At 36.3% G+C, this 16,604-nt stretch overlaps 1 protein-coding gene across 2 annotated transcripts in view; it reads left to right on the plus strand.

Annotated features, from left to right (window-relative positions):
• Nucleotides 1-598: 598 nt before the first annotated feature.
• plod2 (procollagen-lysine, 2-oxoglutarate 5-dioxygenase 2) overlaps nucleotides 599-16,604 on the plus strand; it is a 35,869-nt gene continuing 19,863 nt past the window's right edge. Inside the window, exons 1-3 of one of the 2 annotated variants that reach the window (XM_015037000.1) lie at nucleotides 599-1,027; nucleotides 13,252-13,343; nucleotides 14,874-15,010. In XM_015037000.1, coding sequence (XP_014892486.1) covers nucleotides 925-1,027; nucleotides 13,252-13,343; nucleotides 14,874-15,010 — 332 coding nt within the window. In that variant the 5' untranslated portion in view covers nucleotides 599-924. The remainder of the gene's footprint in view (nucleotides 1,028-13,251; nucleotides 13,344-14,873; nucleotides 15,011-16,604) is intronic. The other variant, XM_015037001.1, reaches the window with a different exon arrangement.

Here is a 16,604-nt window from a genome sequence, read left to right on the forward strand (position 1 = left end):
CTAAATAAACATCTGTCAAGACTGGTTGATGGAATCTTGACAAGCTCAGTTCTTCAACTACAAACACCACTGTTGTGACATGGGTTTCACTCCTGTAAAAAAGGAGTGGATACAATTAGACAACCATGACTTTCTTACCTCTTCGTAATCCTGCATTATGTCGTGCTGGTCCATGACACCTCCCACCTCCAAAACAAACCGAAAGAATAAAATAATTTAAATGTGTGGTAGTAAGCAAATGTTCAACAGGTTTTTTATCACAGAGCACACTATTTGCAGGAGATATATTTTTCAATAAACCTCTAAAATGTTTTTTGAGTCAATAAAAAAAAAATAAAACTGCTATTGGAAATATATTTTTTTCTTGCCCTATTGAAAGCTAGGTTTTAAAATGGGGGTGCCACAATTGTTAAGTTTTTCTGTGCTGTGGGTGTGATTTCCATGAGTTTCTCTTAATGAGCTTGAGTGTACAGCTAAAAATGGTCAGCTTGACGCTCAGAGGGGAGGAAACCATAGTGGAGACACAGCCAGTGGGTGTGGGGCACAAACACAGCTGTGTTTAGTCGCACTTTCACGCAGGACGTCCCTGTGTCCATGAGGAGGACCGTTATCCTCCCTTTCTCCTCCCTCCTCTTACCCTCTGCTACGGAAACGCAAGTGGCTGCCGCGGCAATTAGTGAACCCCGCCTGCTGGGCTCTAATTTCTCTGAATTGTGCTCCTTATATACAACCCCCCTCCGCAGCTGAAGAAACTTGTCTCCAGTGGCTGCAGGTCTGCTCGTCCAGAAAACGCCCTATTATACTTGTTCAATTATTCTAACCTCGCGAGAGCTTAGAGTTAGACCCCTCCGGGGCTGGTTTTGACGGGCAGGGAATTAGGAGCTCAGTCGGTCACACTGACCGGTAACAAGCCCGGCGACAGCCATGGATCCCTTCAGGTTCTGTTTGATGTTATCACTCTACATGAAGTTTGGAAGTTCTGTCTTCTCAAGTAATGCGCCTCAAGCTCCTGCGCCTATTCCTAATGGTAAGACATCATCTTTTTTTTTTTTTTGCGCCTATTCTAATTTTAAAGTAAGCTAATGTGTGAATACCGCTAACTATGTGAAGGGAACTAATGGGCTTATGCCTAAGATTTATACCACGAAAATGATGTCACTGCAGCCTATATGAATGTGCAGGGTGCATTCACGTGTGGGAATGTCATCGTGTTTGGAGCAAACATATGTGTACAGCGTGAAATTGATTGTGCGGTTTCTCGCAGTCTTGTCTTGTTTTATGTTATTTGGCGCAGCTTTTATGTTACATACGAGAGGCAGTAAAAGTTTTAGTGCCAGAAGCGCTAATTGGTGAGGAGAGTCTTTGAAGTTTTTCTGTAAATACCGCAGCGAGGGTAGATAGTAGACATGATATAGGCTACCAAACCGTAGAAAAAAAAAAAAAAAAAAAAAAAAAAACGTTTATAACTCCTTTAAATTGTAATTGAGAAACAGAGATGTGCTTGTAAGTTTGTTTATGGGCTACTGAGAAAATCATTTCCTCCCTGAACGTATAGGCTGTTGAACCACTATGTCTAACTTTTATTGACCTAGATATCCCTTCCATGTTGGCAAATTGCTTCTGGCGGATTGTACCAAATTACCCTCAAATCCAGACAGACATTCACACAGAGGTCTTGTAAAATATGTGGATGTTTAAATGTTTGTTTAGTCTGGAAATCTGAAGAGTAATTGCTATATAGGCCTGTAAAAAAATCACTGGAAGAAACGCACCACTAGAAACAAAAACAATAACTTTTATCATACTTTTAGTCTGTTTTAGAATAATGAGTTTGCTTTTTATTGAGCAATCTAAGTTTAAATGTAAAACAATGTACCAAAATCTGTGTTTCCACTTCTGGTCTCAGATTGTGTAGAACCCTGACCAGAATTTGATAAGGTGCCTGGATCAACCTCAAGCCACCACTGATATTTCTTTTAAATTGTTTGAGTCTGAGTGCTGTGTTGTGCTATGTTTATAATCTCTAAATAAATGTTTTACTACTGAGCTTACAACTAAATTAGGGGCTAGTTTGTATTATTTTTTAGATGAGTTTGTGTGAATATATATCAGGAGTAGTTCCTTATCTTTGATACACATAGATAAGAAACCGTCTATGTGAACTAGGACAATATTGAGTAAATAAAAGAAGTGCTGGAAGCCTTTGAAGTCTAACGTGTTGTCAGATGGTTGCACCATTTCTGCAGTTTTTAGCTATTTAAAATGACTGAAACCTAAAGTGATCATATTCTTTGCATTCAAAGCAGCATTAATGGAGATTAAATATTTACACTTTCTTAAAAGACAGCAGTTATTAAAATGAAAATTACATTGGCTTAGCCTGCTGGTTGTATCAGTGCACAAGGGTAATTTCTGTGAAAAGTCAAGCACTAGTACCCCATCCCCCTTAGCTGGTCTGCTTGTTGCTGCTCATTTCTCTTATGCCTTGGACTGGCACTGTGCAGTACAGTGGGCTGAGGAAATGACCTTTGTGAACTCACTTGCAGGACACCCAGGAGACTGTGGTTTAAATCCCCAGGGCACTTTCAACACATGTTTGGTTTACACTTGGAATTTTTTTTAAAGTTTATGAAAGAGAACAAATTTCTTGGTTTACAGGACTCTATAGGATCCTAACTGTAAGATAAACACTTCACTGTAGCTTCCACACACAACTGACAAAAACTAATCTTGAACTGATTAAGATTTACCATTTTTAGGAAATGTTTTGTGAGTGGAACCTAATGTGAAACTAATCATATTGGACAAGCTTCCTGCAGCAATAGTTGAGTCAGAAATGAAAAAAAAAAAAAAAAGGAATAGGCTTATTTCACAGGAAAGGTGTGAGTTTTCATTGTGAGAATCTAAACCTCACTACATTCTCACAGCTTTCCCCATCTATTTCCTGAGAGCACCCTTCCGCGGCCAGAGCTCAGATACAGACAGTGATTCAACAGTGAAAGGGAGCAGTGGAAGAAGCAGGAATGCAGAGCTCTCCATTTCTCACTAGCTTGCATCTGGCCAGTCACTGGGAACAGTGGACATTGCTGTTGGTGTGGTCAGTTTTGGAAAGTTACAAAAATTGGGCCATGCAGACAGCCGCTGTCCAGCCACCTGAAAGGACCCTTTCACTTATGTTTGACTGTTTGAACAGCAATTCTAACAAAGTAGTGAATTTAAGATGTAGGTCTTGGTGAAAGTTAGAAACTCTGCAAAGTTTTGTGCCTTGCTCTGATACTAGAATACTTTGTATTTTAGAATCAGAGCAAATGTTTTAGTATTTTTTTAGGGTATTTAGAGAGATGCATCTTAAATTTGATAGTTTGGTCATGTGTTTTCTGAGTCCTTGATTTGTTCTGACCTTTTAATTTGTTTTTTGCATATCAACAGACTATTCCCATTTCTTAACACCCTTCCTCATTATGCATACAAAATACTCATGAGCTGATTATTTCTTATCGAATGTGTGTAATCTGGATGTTTTTGAAGGAGTAATATCCTAGCTCATGAGTGTAAAAATTTAAATTATGATCTGTTTTAATTTTTTGTGCAAAAAGAAAAAAAACGTAATCAAAAAGTCACTTTCTCCATTCCATAATGGAATGGAGAAATTGGTAGATTTACTGTACATAAAAATAGCTTTACAGAGTGGAACGTAATAAAACATGAGCACGTCACTGCCACTGTCACATGACCAAACGCATACCACATGACAACCCTCCAACAGAAACTAGTGGAAGCAAGATGGAAATAAACATTGATTGTTAATATCAACCCGGTTTTATGTATTGGACCAATATGGATATTTTAAAATATGACTAATATCGACATTAGTGCCAGTATATTCTACATCCCATCAGAAAAGTACTCAAGAAAACAAAATAGAAGACAAAGTTTAAAAACTTATAAGATACTTGAAGAATAAAAAAAGCACTTAAAAATACACAACTTGTTCAAGTGTTATGCAATACAATCACAGTTAATACAAACAAAAATATAATTAAAAACAAAAAAAAGAGGTAGATGTCGAGCTAGCCCAAGAGACCCAAATGGTAACATTTATTTTGAAACACTTAAGGAATACTTAGGTGAGGCTTGGTAAACGCCATCATTCATTATCTAGTAAAGTGCCTCTCTTCTACACCGTAAAAGCGTCTCTAGATTATACCTTACCCAGACATCTCTGACGTGACAGCAAGGAGAACTTTATAGAAAAGCAAAGGAAACTCCACCTAAGGTTGTCCATGCCATTCTGTGAAACACCACTCTCTATTGCCTATAATGCCAGTCTAACAAACTAACAAACCCTGCTGGCAGGCATGGTCTATAATCATCCCGTAAGACATTGTCACTGTATCACCACAAGGTTGGGTCCATGCCTTCTTTCAGCCAAACATGTGTTGAGCTGTTTGTTTTTAACTTAGAGTGTCTGAGGTAAAGCACTGTAAAAACTACTGAGTTACACATAACATCTTCAAATGTACTTCAAAGACAGACTTTTATGGATTTTTTGTTGTTGCTGTTTTCTTGAGGAAAGATCTGTATTTTTTCCTGAAGAAGTCTTTAGGTTATTGCTGGGCATTGACTGTTTTTTCACTCATTTACATTTCATTCAATCCAATCAATGCCAATAAAATAGTAAATATTCGATATAATAGAATATAATGCCAGTTATGCCATCTTGTTTTTTTGCAATGCAGTTCGGTTAGCCTGACAAACTGAAATGTTTTAGCTAGTCTCAGTCTCAGTATCAAGCTTAAATTAGGGCTATGTTATTGTGAGACATGCCAATTCTTGTTGGAATTGCAAACATTTACTTTAGACTGCTGATACCTTAAATAAATATTCACGATTATTAGGATTTATGCTCTTTGAAGGTTTTATTAGTAATAGTTCAGTTGCCTGTAGTCGAAAGATGTCATGCCATAGTGAGTTTCTAGAAAAGTGAAGAAATCCTGAGAGTAATCGAAGGCCTATGTGAAACAGTAATTGCGTCCTAAACCTAACCACTGGTTGTTTCAGCCTTGGTGGCAACATCTGCCATCAACCATAACGCATAGCTTACAAAAGTGGCAATGCCAATAGTTTTTGCAGAATTGTTACATCTTAGTCAAGAATTAATCGCATGTTGAGGGTCAGCCTGCGGCTTGGCAACAAAACCTTCATTTTGTTTGTTAAGCTATTTAGAGGTTTGTATTTTGGAGTGCAATGTATTTTTCACCTGCTGTATAACCCAAAAGCCTTTGAGGAAGGAATTCATGTCCAAATCATGAAACAGCTGCAACCATATTTGACTACATGTGTAATGCTCATTTTCTTAAATGCTATATTAATTTTAAGTTAGATGTAGTCTCATTGACTGCACCTTCCAAAAAGTTAGTCTTTTGTTCAACAGTCTGCAGAGTATTTTCTCAAAGGTTTTGGTGTCCGTCACGATCATTGTGGGCATAGTAAGACAGACAGGCATTTGTGTTATTTTTGGTCATCAGTTGTTTTTTTCAGGATTTTATCATTGATGCTATTTTTGCTGTTCTATTTCCTATTTTCAAATAATTACTGCTATATTTAACTGAGCCAAGAGAAGTCAATAAATCTTTAGATTGAATTTAGTTTGGGGTTCTTTTATGACCTCCTGGATGACTTGTAGGTACACTGCTATGTCATTTTCATTGGCCACTTTTTGAAAGGTTTGTCCTTGTTCCATGTTTTCTCCATTTGTAGATAAGAATAGCTCACAGTGTGGCCTACCAGAGTTGCCAATCTTTAAAATATTTAGTTTTACTCTCAGACTGATAGACGTCAGTGGCTTTGATTCTGATCTGTTCTCAAGGTTTTCCTTTTTCTTTTTACATTGGGTTATGGTGTGCTACTTTTCAATATCTCTATTGCTGTCAGGGAGTTGTTTAAAGGGATTTTTTTTAATTCTACAGCTTAGGCAGTAATCAGGTCTGTGTGTGTCATTTGAAATAGAACAAAAAACAAAAATTGAACCAAACCAAAACTGCATCTAAATTTCTTAAAGCTGCAGTATGTAGTATTTATTTACATATGTGTTAAAACTATCGCTGTGACACATAAGCGACAGATAAGGTCTTTGTGCTGCTCACACCCTTCTTGCTTCTCTCTGCTACCCTACAGCTGGTTCATCACAACAGAGCCTGCCATGAATGCCTAGGATAGTCAGCATGGCAACCATAATGGTTGCTTATTTCAAAAATAAAATGAAATTGGAGTATATCAGGTGCAGTTTCAGGCCCTCTCCCACTGAAATTAACACTCCCACATACTTTATTTATGACTTGTTAACAGTTACTAAATTGTGTCGTTTGGTAAATCTGCCTCATAATGTGCAATGCTAATTTATCAGTGAGGATTATCTCAGTAATAGGAAACTTAATGGTCTAAAGAAAATGGCCATCATAACTGCTGGCATGCCACCTGAAGCAAACATCAAAGCTGCTTTTGTAGGTTTCCGAGCTATTCTTGATGCAATATTTTCTCTGACGTGACAAAAATTGTTTTTGGCTAAATATTTTAGAGAGGCATGCCACATCCTAAGACTAAAGTGCCTGTGGTTTCACACATGTAATTGAAAATATATATTTTTTTTTTCTGTGGGTTCAGAGTGTGCCTAAAATGTCATGAAAATATTGTGCATTAGGGCACCATTAAAAGAACATTATAAATAGGATGTCTTTATGTTTTTCCCTTTTTTTTCTTATTTGACTAAATTACTGCAATGTGCTAAACTCACTTCCAAATACCTTAATCTGACTTCTTTGAGTTTTATGTTAGTCTTGCAAAGTTCTCTTAATATTCCACATAAATATGCTTATTCTTTTGTTCCTCTTTTAGCTAAAAAACATAAATAATTACTGATGAATTATCTATCTCAAGAGATGGCACAATCTTGTGATTGTGAAATCAGAAAATTTCCCATTTTCTGATTTGTGTTTTGAAGAAATGCAAACACAGAGAGGGCACTGATGATCTGACTTACATTCATCACAGGAATGGTATCAAAGTTCCTAAAATTTCTTGTATTTCCCCTGAACTGAGAGTTTTAGTGACTCTTGGAGTAAAAACCTTCTTTTGTTTGAATGCCCAAAATAGAGCAGCAGTTTGCGCTCAGAAGCCTCAACAAATAAATTTTGATATTCTTTTGGGATGCTCTCCCTCGATGGTTTCCCCTTTGAAAAGAAACATATACCTAAGCTATTCTCTAGCGAGTAAATCAGGACTTCTCCTCACAGAAGTGTGAAAGTTTAGCCAAACATCGCAACCAAACGTGGGCCACAAAAATTGTGCAAAGGAAAAACTGCTTAGAGAGTCTTTGCCTTTCTTGGTGAAGAAATTCAGTAGCTCCGTTTGCTCTACGTTCCTCTCCTCCTGGGCTGTTCAAACAGCACTGTCAGGAGAGAATGCTGTTTATTCTGACTGGACACTCATCCTCTAAAATACCAGCTTCACAAAAAGCTCCCTTGTTTGCTGATTACATCTGGATCTCAACTGTGCTTTAACATTTGTCAGTCTATGACAAAAAAGAAAAAAAAAACACTTCAAAGGACTGAACAATTTGCAGAAGATGAGATTCCAGTTGAAAAATGTAACATAATTTGATTTGCTAAACTTTCTTTGTCTGTGTCTAAGCAAAAACAATGAAGCATTACAGTGTGTCTCTACATACAGTTATTCAAATACTTGAGTAGGAGTCAAAAACTGGTGTGGAAAACACTGTCATCAAAAGAGGAGCTAGAGTCCCCAAGAGAACAATTTGAGACATCCGGCATTTTTGGGTGTTTGTGATTCAAAAGAACATTATTTCATTCCTAGTTTATTACATATTGATACTTAATCTGGAGTGAACACAGTTGTGAGGGTAGTGTCTTAAGGTAAGTCATGTCTTTCTTATTCACTAACCACTGAAGAAATACTAGAAATACTTACATTATTATATTTTTGGGAGGAGGGGTACAAGGTGTACATTAAGATAACTTGGCGCAGAAAGGGTGTTTGATGACATAAGGCAGGAACAAAGATGGCGTTCCGTTTAACAGCAAGAAATTGAAATTAGGAATAAAAATATGTCTACATGAGGATGCCTATATGGTTAAAAACGTTTGGTTGACTTGATCAAAGCTTGAATTTTAATTTTAAGCTAAATTTGGCCAAGACATATAAGAAAGTCAAGATTGTTTCTCCAAGATGAATAAAGAGAAACAATAACCTTAAGCTGAAATAGTCATAAGACCTCCAGTATCTGGAGAGTCACAAGCTGTTAAGTTTGTTGTTTTTTTTGTATTGGTATTGATGAATACACTTAAAAACTTGTCTATGCATGCCTATAGTAGTAGGCAATGTTCCACTCATTGTGCCAGACAAGAAGCTGCACTTTGGCTTTAGTGAATATACTGTATTGTGTGCCACGTCACCTTAGAACTGTACATTCAGCTGATGTTTAGAGAGTCAGTTTTTTTTACATTGTGTCCAGATTTGGAGAGAAGTCTGTTAGTGATTAGTGTGAAGTCAAGTATTGTAGAAACCACATTTAAACAGTGTAATATTTTTCTGACATTGGTTACTAAAATGACAGTTAAAACTAGTCTATTGTTTACCAATTTTATTATGTAGAATTTTCTAGAACATGGTTGTTTGACACTTTTTTGATTAAAAAAGTGAAAGAAAACTCGTCTTTTCAAGCAGATAGCTGTAGGACAAAAGCCTGACCTCTCAAACAATGATCAGAGCCGTAGTAGAACTTACTGTCTCTGAAGGAGATTTTATGTATTGTTTTGTCAAGTTACCCATAGAAAGTCATGCTGTGTTTGACTTGATTTAACGTATACTGTTATAGAAAACAGAAATTTCCTACTTGTCAACTCTTTCAAGTGTTGTTTTGAATACTGTTAAGAAAATAAATTTAGAATATGCTAGTTGATTGAAATAGACTAATTATAGTTTTCAGATAAATAACTTATTCTACCCTATTGATCTTTATTTTATCTGTAGTTACAGCAGATTGTTTGCTAAGATCTTTTTGAACTGTCCTTTGTCTGTGTGGGAAAACAATCAGGAGAAGTTCCAGCTTTTACACTGATCTGTGAAAAGCCGTAAAACAGCAGGAGTCCAGGCCAGTAGAGGAGAGTCTCTGCTTCCACTTTGTTTAAACAAAGGGGACAAATGGCCTTTGATCTTGGAAACAAATTGCAGGGAGTTTCTAACTTTAAAAAAGGGTCAGAGACAGCTCCTGGTTGGATGAGCAAAGATACGCCTTATTTGAATAAATTAAAAGACAAGAATACGCCTTTACTATAAAACTTTCTACACAACAGTAACAAATTAGATTTGCTCTTGCAATTCTCCAAAGACGTCTTTGCTTTTCTTTCTTTCTTCTTCTTTTCCATTTGTCTCAGGTAAATGAATGTATGTCTCTGTTGTTCTGCAGTTTCTGTTGTAATTTCATACGTTGTCTTCTATTGGATTAAACTCTGAAATTCTGTGACGTCTACACTCATTGTTGTTTTCTGTGTGGTTTCACTCCGGCCCGCCGGAAGAACCTGGGATCTGTGAGAAGAAGATAGAGCCAGAGATTTTCCAGAATTTATTATAACCTAAAATCTTCTTCAACAATACAGATGCCGATGGTCTGGAAAAGTGAGCTTTTACTGATTGTATGTAGTTAGCTGTTACAGTTGTATGAGATGTGAGACTTTTCTTTTACAAGCAGAATTTAGATTTAATTTGATACAATAGGAGTAAAAATGTATTTGCTTACTATGCTGTGGTCTCTTTACACACAGTCATCATGATATACAACAAAGATTTTCCGATATTATTTGCAGTAGATGACACATTTTTTCCACCAGTTGTGTATGGAGAAACCACAGGCAAACTGTCTGAGTAGTTCATGCAAGGCCAGAACCCTACGCTTTTCCTCGTCTCTTTTAAATCGGAGACAGTGTGCTTCAGGATGTCCAGAGTGTACTTTCATGGGAGCTTGCATGCTTGAATGCATTCATTTGGCCTTTATGTTTATGGAAGACTAAAGGGTGTGATTCTATAAGTTCAGGGAAATGTCAAAGGGGTTGCTAGTGATGTTATCTGTGCTTTTTTTTCTTTCTCTTCTTTGCTACTGGGAAATGTCTTGGTGACATGATGAGTATTTCATAAATATAGTTTATGAAATACTCATAAACAGCATGTCACTGTAATCTGTTTTTAGTTTCCAGTGTCTTTGCTGAAGGAGAACCTCTCATTGTTTGGCTCTTTGTGAATGTTTAAAATTCAAACTATTTGTTCAAAATAATCAGATGAAAATGTAGCTTTGTTGCTTCAACATGAAAAATATTTTCACAGATTATTTTTTTTTTCTCAGACTTGGCCTTGAGACAAGACATGCGGCAAAGAAAAAAGAAAAAAAAAGACTTATGTCCAAGAAAAACATCAATGAGTGACTGAATGACTTTTGTTGCAATGTGGGATATTTTGAAAATTATATTTTTGGAGAGGATAACGTTAACTCTACTAAGTGTTGAGCCAACAGCAACACATTCTGCTATTGTCCATGTGTGGGTTTGATGCTTATCCAAGGTAGTCGTTTTACTCATAATTCTAAGAAATAACTCCTTGACCAGAGTTAAATAATGTCCACCGAGAGTAACTTATTTAAAAAGTCCAGAAACATTTGACAATTATCTTTTTTTATTTTTATGTAAATTGAAACTGTAGGCGTTAAAGAAACATTGATCACAATGTCCTGAGATTTAAACTACTTCCAGGACACTTTTTAGATCTTAACGTAATTGAGAATCCGTGATCACCTTCTAAGAAGTAAATGTAGCAACAGAAGCAAGTACTGTGATAGACAGTAAGCACTAATAAGTCAAAAAAAGTATTATCATCAATAAGGAATTGCTCAAGGATTTAACAGTGAGCATGTGACTACACAGTGCAGTAGCAACATAAAGGAAGGCTGAACCTTAATAGTTATTCTTTAAATAAAAGTGATGTGTTAGTTGATTTTATTCCCTTTAGCATACATTAGAAACATTTGACCAGGGGTGCAGATTTAACTGTTAGGGGGTGTAGATTTAAATGTTACAGCTCCTGCTGTTTTACACAGATGTAGGAAAATGTGTTTCCTAAGGGACATAACCTCCTTGGCAGTGCTTTGCTCAAGACTTTCTTCACGCTTAGAATTGGAACAGGGAATGCATGTTGCTCACAATAGGTTACATTTTATTCCGGGTGGTAAAACCAATGGTCTTCTGAACTGCCTTTTTTAGGATAATGTATTGTAATACTAGGACAGAAAGTAACAATTATCATCTTGTGCCTAACCATACATTAGGCACAAGGTGATCAGGCATAACATTGTAACTAAAGACAGGTGAAGTGAATAACAGATTATCTCTTCATTACACTGTCTGCTAAGGAGGGGGCTATATCATGCTGCAAGTGAACAGTTTGTTCTTAAAGTTAATGTGTTTGAAGGAGGAAGAAAATATTCAAGTGTAAAGATTTTAGAGTTCCACAAATCTTTACACTTTTCGTATCGGGATGGACTGGATTACAGAATCTCTATAAGTGAAGTTCTTCCTGTTTTGCAGTGTTACCTACAGTACCTATTGGAAGTGGTTGAAGAAAGAAACCGAGGACAAGGCTCTTTTGTTGCAAGTGGGCAATGAAGTTTGAACTATGTCTTCTGATCCAACTGCTGGTGTAGTTTAGCTCTAATTTGGAAGAAGTTGAACAGATTCTGATAGAAAAGGTTTTTAAACCCTGGCAAATCACATTTTGATATGTTTTGTGCTACACATCTTCAAACCAGTCAGGGTGTCTATGCTGACCCCTTTCAACTGCTGGAAGTACCAGCTGTGAACACATGACTATTAGAATTGGGCCATGGACTTATAAAAATCAGGATAATGTTCTCATCCTGAACGCAAATGATCACAGCAACAAGTTTGAGGTGTTTACTCGGCCTCCAAAACTCACTAGGTCTCAATTACACCAAACATCTATGGACTATGCAGGATAATAAAGTCCAATCTAAAGAGGTTCAACCTCACAACTTGCAAAAAAATTCTGCCACTAACTTCATGGTGCCATATAATGCATCATACATTCAGGGTTCTAGAAAAGTCCATTCCTTGAAGGGTTAACACGGGTGTGGCATCAGAAGAGAACCAGCACACTATCAGCCAGGTGGTCATATTGTAATGCCTCATCAGTGTAAAATGCATTATTATAGTTTGTTGGGTTAAGGCAGTGAGATGAGGGTTGTACTTGCTCTTTAGCTATGATGAGGCTCAAAATGTAATTTCAATTAGACCTGTTAAAGCCTTTTAAAAGACAGGGGAATTCTCCTTCAGACTTGTTTCATAACCAGTTTAATGTCCCATTGACTCATAAATGATTTACAAGTGGTTGATGTAATATGCTGTCTATTAAATAAAGGTCAGATTTGCTTTTCATTTTCAAGTAGTCTTATAAAACTGTTTTACTGGGCCAATAAGTTTTGCCCTCTCTGAAGATTAGCTAATGTTTAGCAGACTTCTACTGTCTGCCAATAGCAAATTAGTTTTCTCCCTCCGTGTAGTAATAACATCTGACGAACAAGATGTAGAGATGTTGAAAATTTTCTCACCTTGTCTCCTCAAACAAACAGAGCCTATATGATTCAAGGTTTGGAGGTTATTCAAAAAAAACTCTTCCTCTTTCTAGTGTTACATTAGACTACTGGTGAAAATGTGTGTTTGGTTAACCCTTCCTTAAACCTCAAACTTCAGCACTCGAGGCAACTGGGAATGTCCCTGAGGTTTCTGGGAACCTCTCTATCCCAAGAGGAAATAGATAATTGAGTCTGTTTGAAAATATGCCACTGTTTTTAAATGAAATTAAAATTACAACAGTCATTCCTAAATCAAGGAATAGGTTCAGACTGCTACACCAAATGGTCAAAAGTATGTTGACATAGGTTTGAGGTTTGCAAGGGACATGCTTCACAGGATAGCAGAGGGAATCTCAATACTTATATTTAAGCTTAGGAAAATAAATGTTTGCGGATATGTTTTAACTCCAGCCATTTTTTTTTTTTTTTTTACAACTTTATATGTTGTAGTTTCCCTGTGTAGGGACATATCCCTTCATCCCTATAATTTAGCACCCAAAAAATTTGATGAATTTTAACCAAAGTTGTGTCCATTTCAGAAAAGCTGGTGGTCTTAACTGTGGCAACTAAGGAAACAGATGGCTTCCAGCGCTTTATGCAGACCGCCAGTTATTTCAACTACACTGTGAAGGTAAGAGTATTTCATTTACTAAATCCATGCCCAAACATTCGTATTGTTTGTAATTATACAGAACTAACACACACTCAGCAGGAAAATGCTTTCCACACACAGTTGCCAGAATCAATTGAGCCTGTTAAAGGAAACAAAGATGTGCAGCAAGCTGCGAAAAACTTCCATCCCAAAGGGAAACTCCATGATGTAGCTCCATAATTGACTTTTGTGGTTAAAAGAAACCATTTTGTTTGTTCTTAGCTTGGAGGCTGGTGGGGACATGCATGCACTGCTAACCTCATGCGCCCCTATATGCAGTACTTTTACAGTAATTTGATTCTAAAACTACTGTAAAAGTACAGAAGTCAAATCTTCAGTAATCAGGTTACAGAACCAGAGAAGATAAGTATATTGGTGTCTTAATTTTGTTGTCATTTTCAGTAAATTACATTATTTTTTGAAATCTTAATTTTTTCTATAACTCACTTCACCCTTAATTGTGATTAAATGATAATTGTTTAACACTTAAAATTAGAATTTCATCAAACATATAAATAAAAAGACACATAAGTGTGAGCTTAATGAAAAGTATGATTAATATTCATTTAAAAGTTATTATGTTGAAAAGCTACTTTTAATATTTCTCTATCAAGTTACTTAAGACTTTGGTCCATAACCAGTATAAATTTTACAGAAGGTTATGAAATTCTACCTCCTGTCTTCATTTTTCATGTTAATTGTCATCATCTTTTTTTGTAAATAACTCCCGATTTCAAACATTAACTAAAAGACAGATGTTTGAGGTAAAATAGTTAAAATTGTGGAGGTTGAAATGGTGCAAAAACCTAGTTGCTTTGTTTTACATATCTTAGACTTATACTTCTCCACATTTTCACCCAGAATCATTATTCAGTCTTCTTCCGTAGGTGTTTCATTTATTAACTCAGCACTATTTGTCCACTGTTATATAAAGATTCTCCAAATCTGTCAGATTCTGATCACATCTCTCGTCCCTAGCCCTCTCCAGGGGATTCTTTCACAGATCATCTCTCAGATTTAGTTCTGCTTCTGATGACAGAAGTGCATACAATAATATTGGAATTTAATCAAAATGTAGATTGGGGGTGTAATCTACATATTCATATTTTTGCTCTTAGAGTTTTTTTTTTTTCAGTTGAATTAGACGTGTTGTTCTGCAAGGTCTAATTTTTTTTAACATCACAGAAACATGGTAATTCAAGAGGTGTGGGTAGACTTTTTATATCCACTTTTCATCAGCAAAAAAAAACCACATGAAATAAATCTCCCCATTAAAAAATGTACATGGATATTTTTGTTTTTTGGTAGCATTTATAAATAGGAATTAGTGAAATGTTCCTTCCAGCTCTTATGACTTAGAAACATGGGGCCGACTCCTTCAGAGGTTTTCCAATTAGGAGACTTATGGTTGCTTAGATGTAGATGTAAATGGACATTTTCACAGCCAAACTTTTATGTGTTCAGCCAGTTCACAGTTTGGACATTTTGTCTGTCTTTTGTCTGCATCAGGTCTTGGGAATGGGAGAGATGTGGAAAGGCGGTGATGTTGGTCGTTCTATTGGTGGAGGGCAAAAAGTCAGACTACTGAAGGAGGCCATGGAGAGTCTGGCTGCTCAGGAAGATCTTGTCGTTTTGTTTGTGGATAGGTATGTTATGAGCCAAAACTAATGTAAAAGTATCTATATTTTGCATCAGCCATTTTATTGCAACATATGACATACTTGGCTTTGAGTTTGTTTTGTTACTTTACAAACGTTAGTTTCATTTACCTTTCATTTGATCTACATTTAACTTCCAACCAAAAAAGGGAGCCAAAGCACTTTTTGCAGCATGGTGCAAATGCTAACCACCATGTGCTGTAATAACAGATTTGAAAGCCAGAACTTCTTAGTGAAAGGGGTTTTTGTTGAAGCAAAAACACCAATCAAACATTCAGAAACAGGCATTATTATACGTGAGGAGAACAATTCTCAAGTACAGGTAGCTGAACTGTAAACTTTTAAGACTGATGGAAAGTACTTCCGTGGGTAAAGTGAGGTGATTAAAAATAAATATTTTGCACAAGTCTTTATCTTTAAATGGAGCAAGAAATAATATTTACATTGACGTCTTAAATGTATAATTTTAGTCATAATTGCAGTTCATAGCACCTTGAAGCAGGTTGTTAGAGAGTAATTTTCTCTCTTTTAAAAGAAGCAGTTGTGGTAATAAACCACTTGGAAATGTCAGAGGATTACAAGTAATTCAGTGTGTTTTATATTTGAAATCCTCCTGGCCCACCAGGAGTGTGTGGGCAGGTACTGATTCGGCCTTACGTCTTGTTTTACGATTCAGTCACCTATAAAGTTAAGTATGAATTAATTTAGCAGTTTTTCATTGTAAAGAAATGCGCTTCAGAACATGCACAGTTTCTGAAATGAATAGAAAAGACTACAAACACTTGTCAAGCAGCATAATTTCAGACTAAAACCTATTACTGAATGTCTTTTGCATTACTATGCCTTGCAAAATTATTAATTCCCTATAACTTTTTTACATTTTGTATAGTTACAACCTCAAACTTTAACGTTGCATCGGTACTGTCAGAGATAGAAAAGCACAACATCTTTTATGTTTGGGAAGTGGAAGGAAAATGATACATGGTTATACAATTATTTATCATATAAAAATCGTGGCATGAAATTCGTTTAGGCAGATAACGCACTGCCCCTCTGCCATGATAAATAGAGCTCCATGTTTTGCATTGCTGCTCCCCTTGCTGCTGGCTAACTCATCAAACACTTAATTCAGTGTTAAAATTGTTTAACATATCCTTCTCAATCATATGATATTATTTGGTCTTTTTAGTTCCATTACACTACACTACAATACATTACAGACAGCCTGAAAAGCAATACAATAAAATAGTTATAAATGGAAATCTGAGATTCCCAAGCTGGATTTGTCTTGAATTTATTTCCGTGTAATTCTCAGACACAATCTTGAATGGTTTTATGGAGAGCAGGCCTATGTTAACGGGATAAGTACGCGATTTATGATTTAACAAGTCGCAAGGGATCTTTATATGAACATGTGTCTGCCAGATGCCAGCAAAACTTTTCAACTTCCTCGCCTATGTCAGGCTTCCTCTCGTGGCTCAACCTTTACTTTTCCTGCCATCTTCTATAAATGGGCCATATACTGCACTATTTTTAGATCCACATACAAGCTGCATATGCTCTCAAGCTTTCAAACCCGTGC

Source organism: Poecilia latipinna, unplaced genomic scaffold (genome assembly GCF_001443285.1).
Source record: "Poecilia latipinna isolate Pla-1442-1.1 unplaced genomic scaffold, P_latipinna-1.0 Scaffold387, whole genome shotgun sequence".
In the NCBI taxonomy this organism is placed as follows: Eukaryota; Metazoa; Chordata; class Actinopteri; order Cyprinodontiformes; family Poeciliidae; genus Poecilia; species Poecilia latipinna.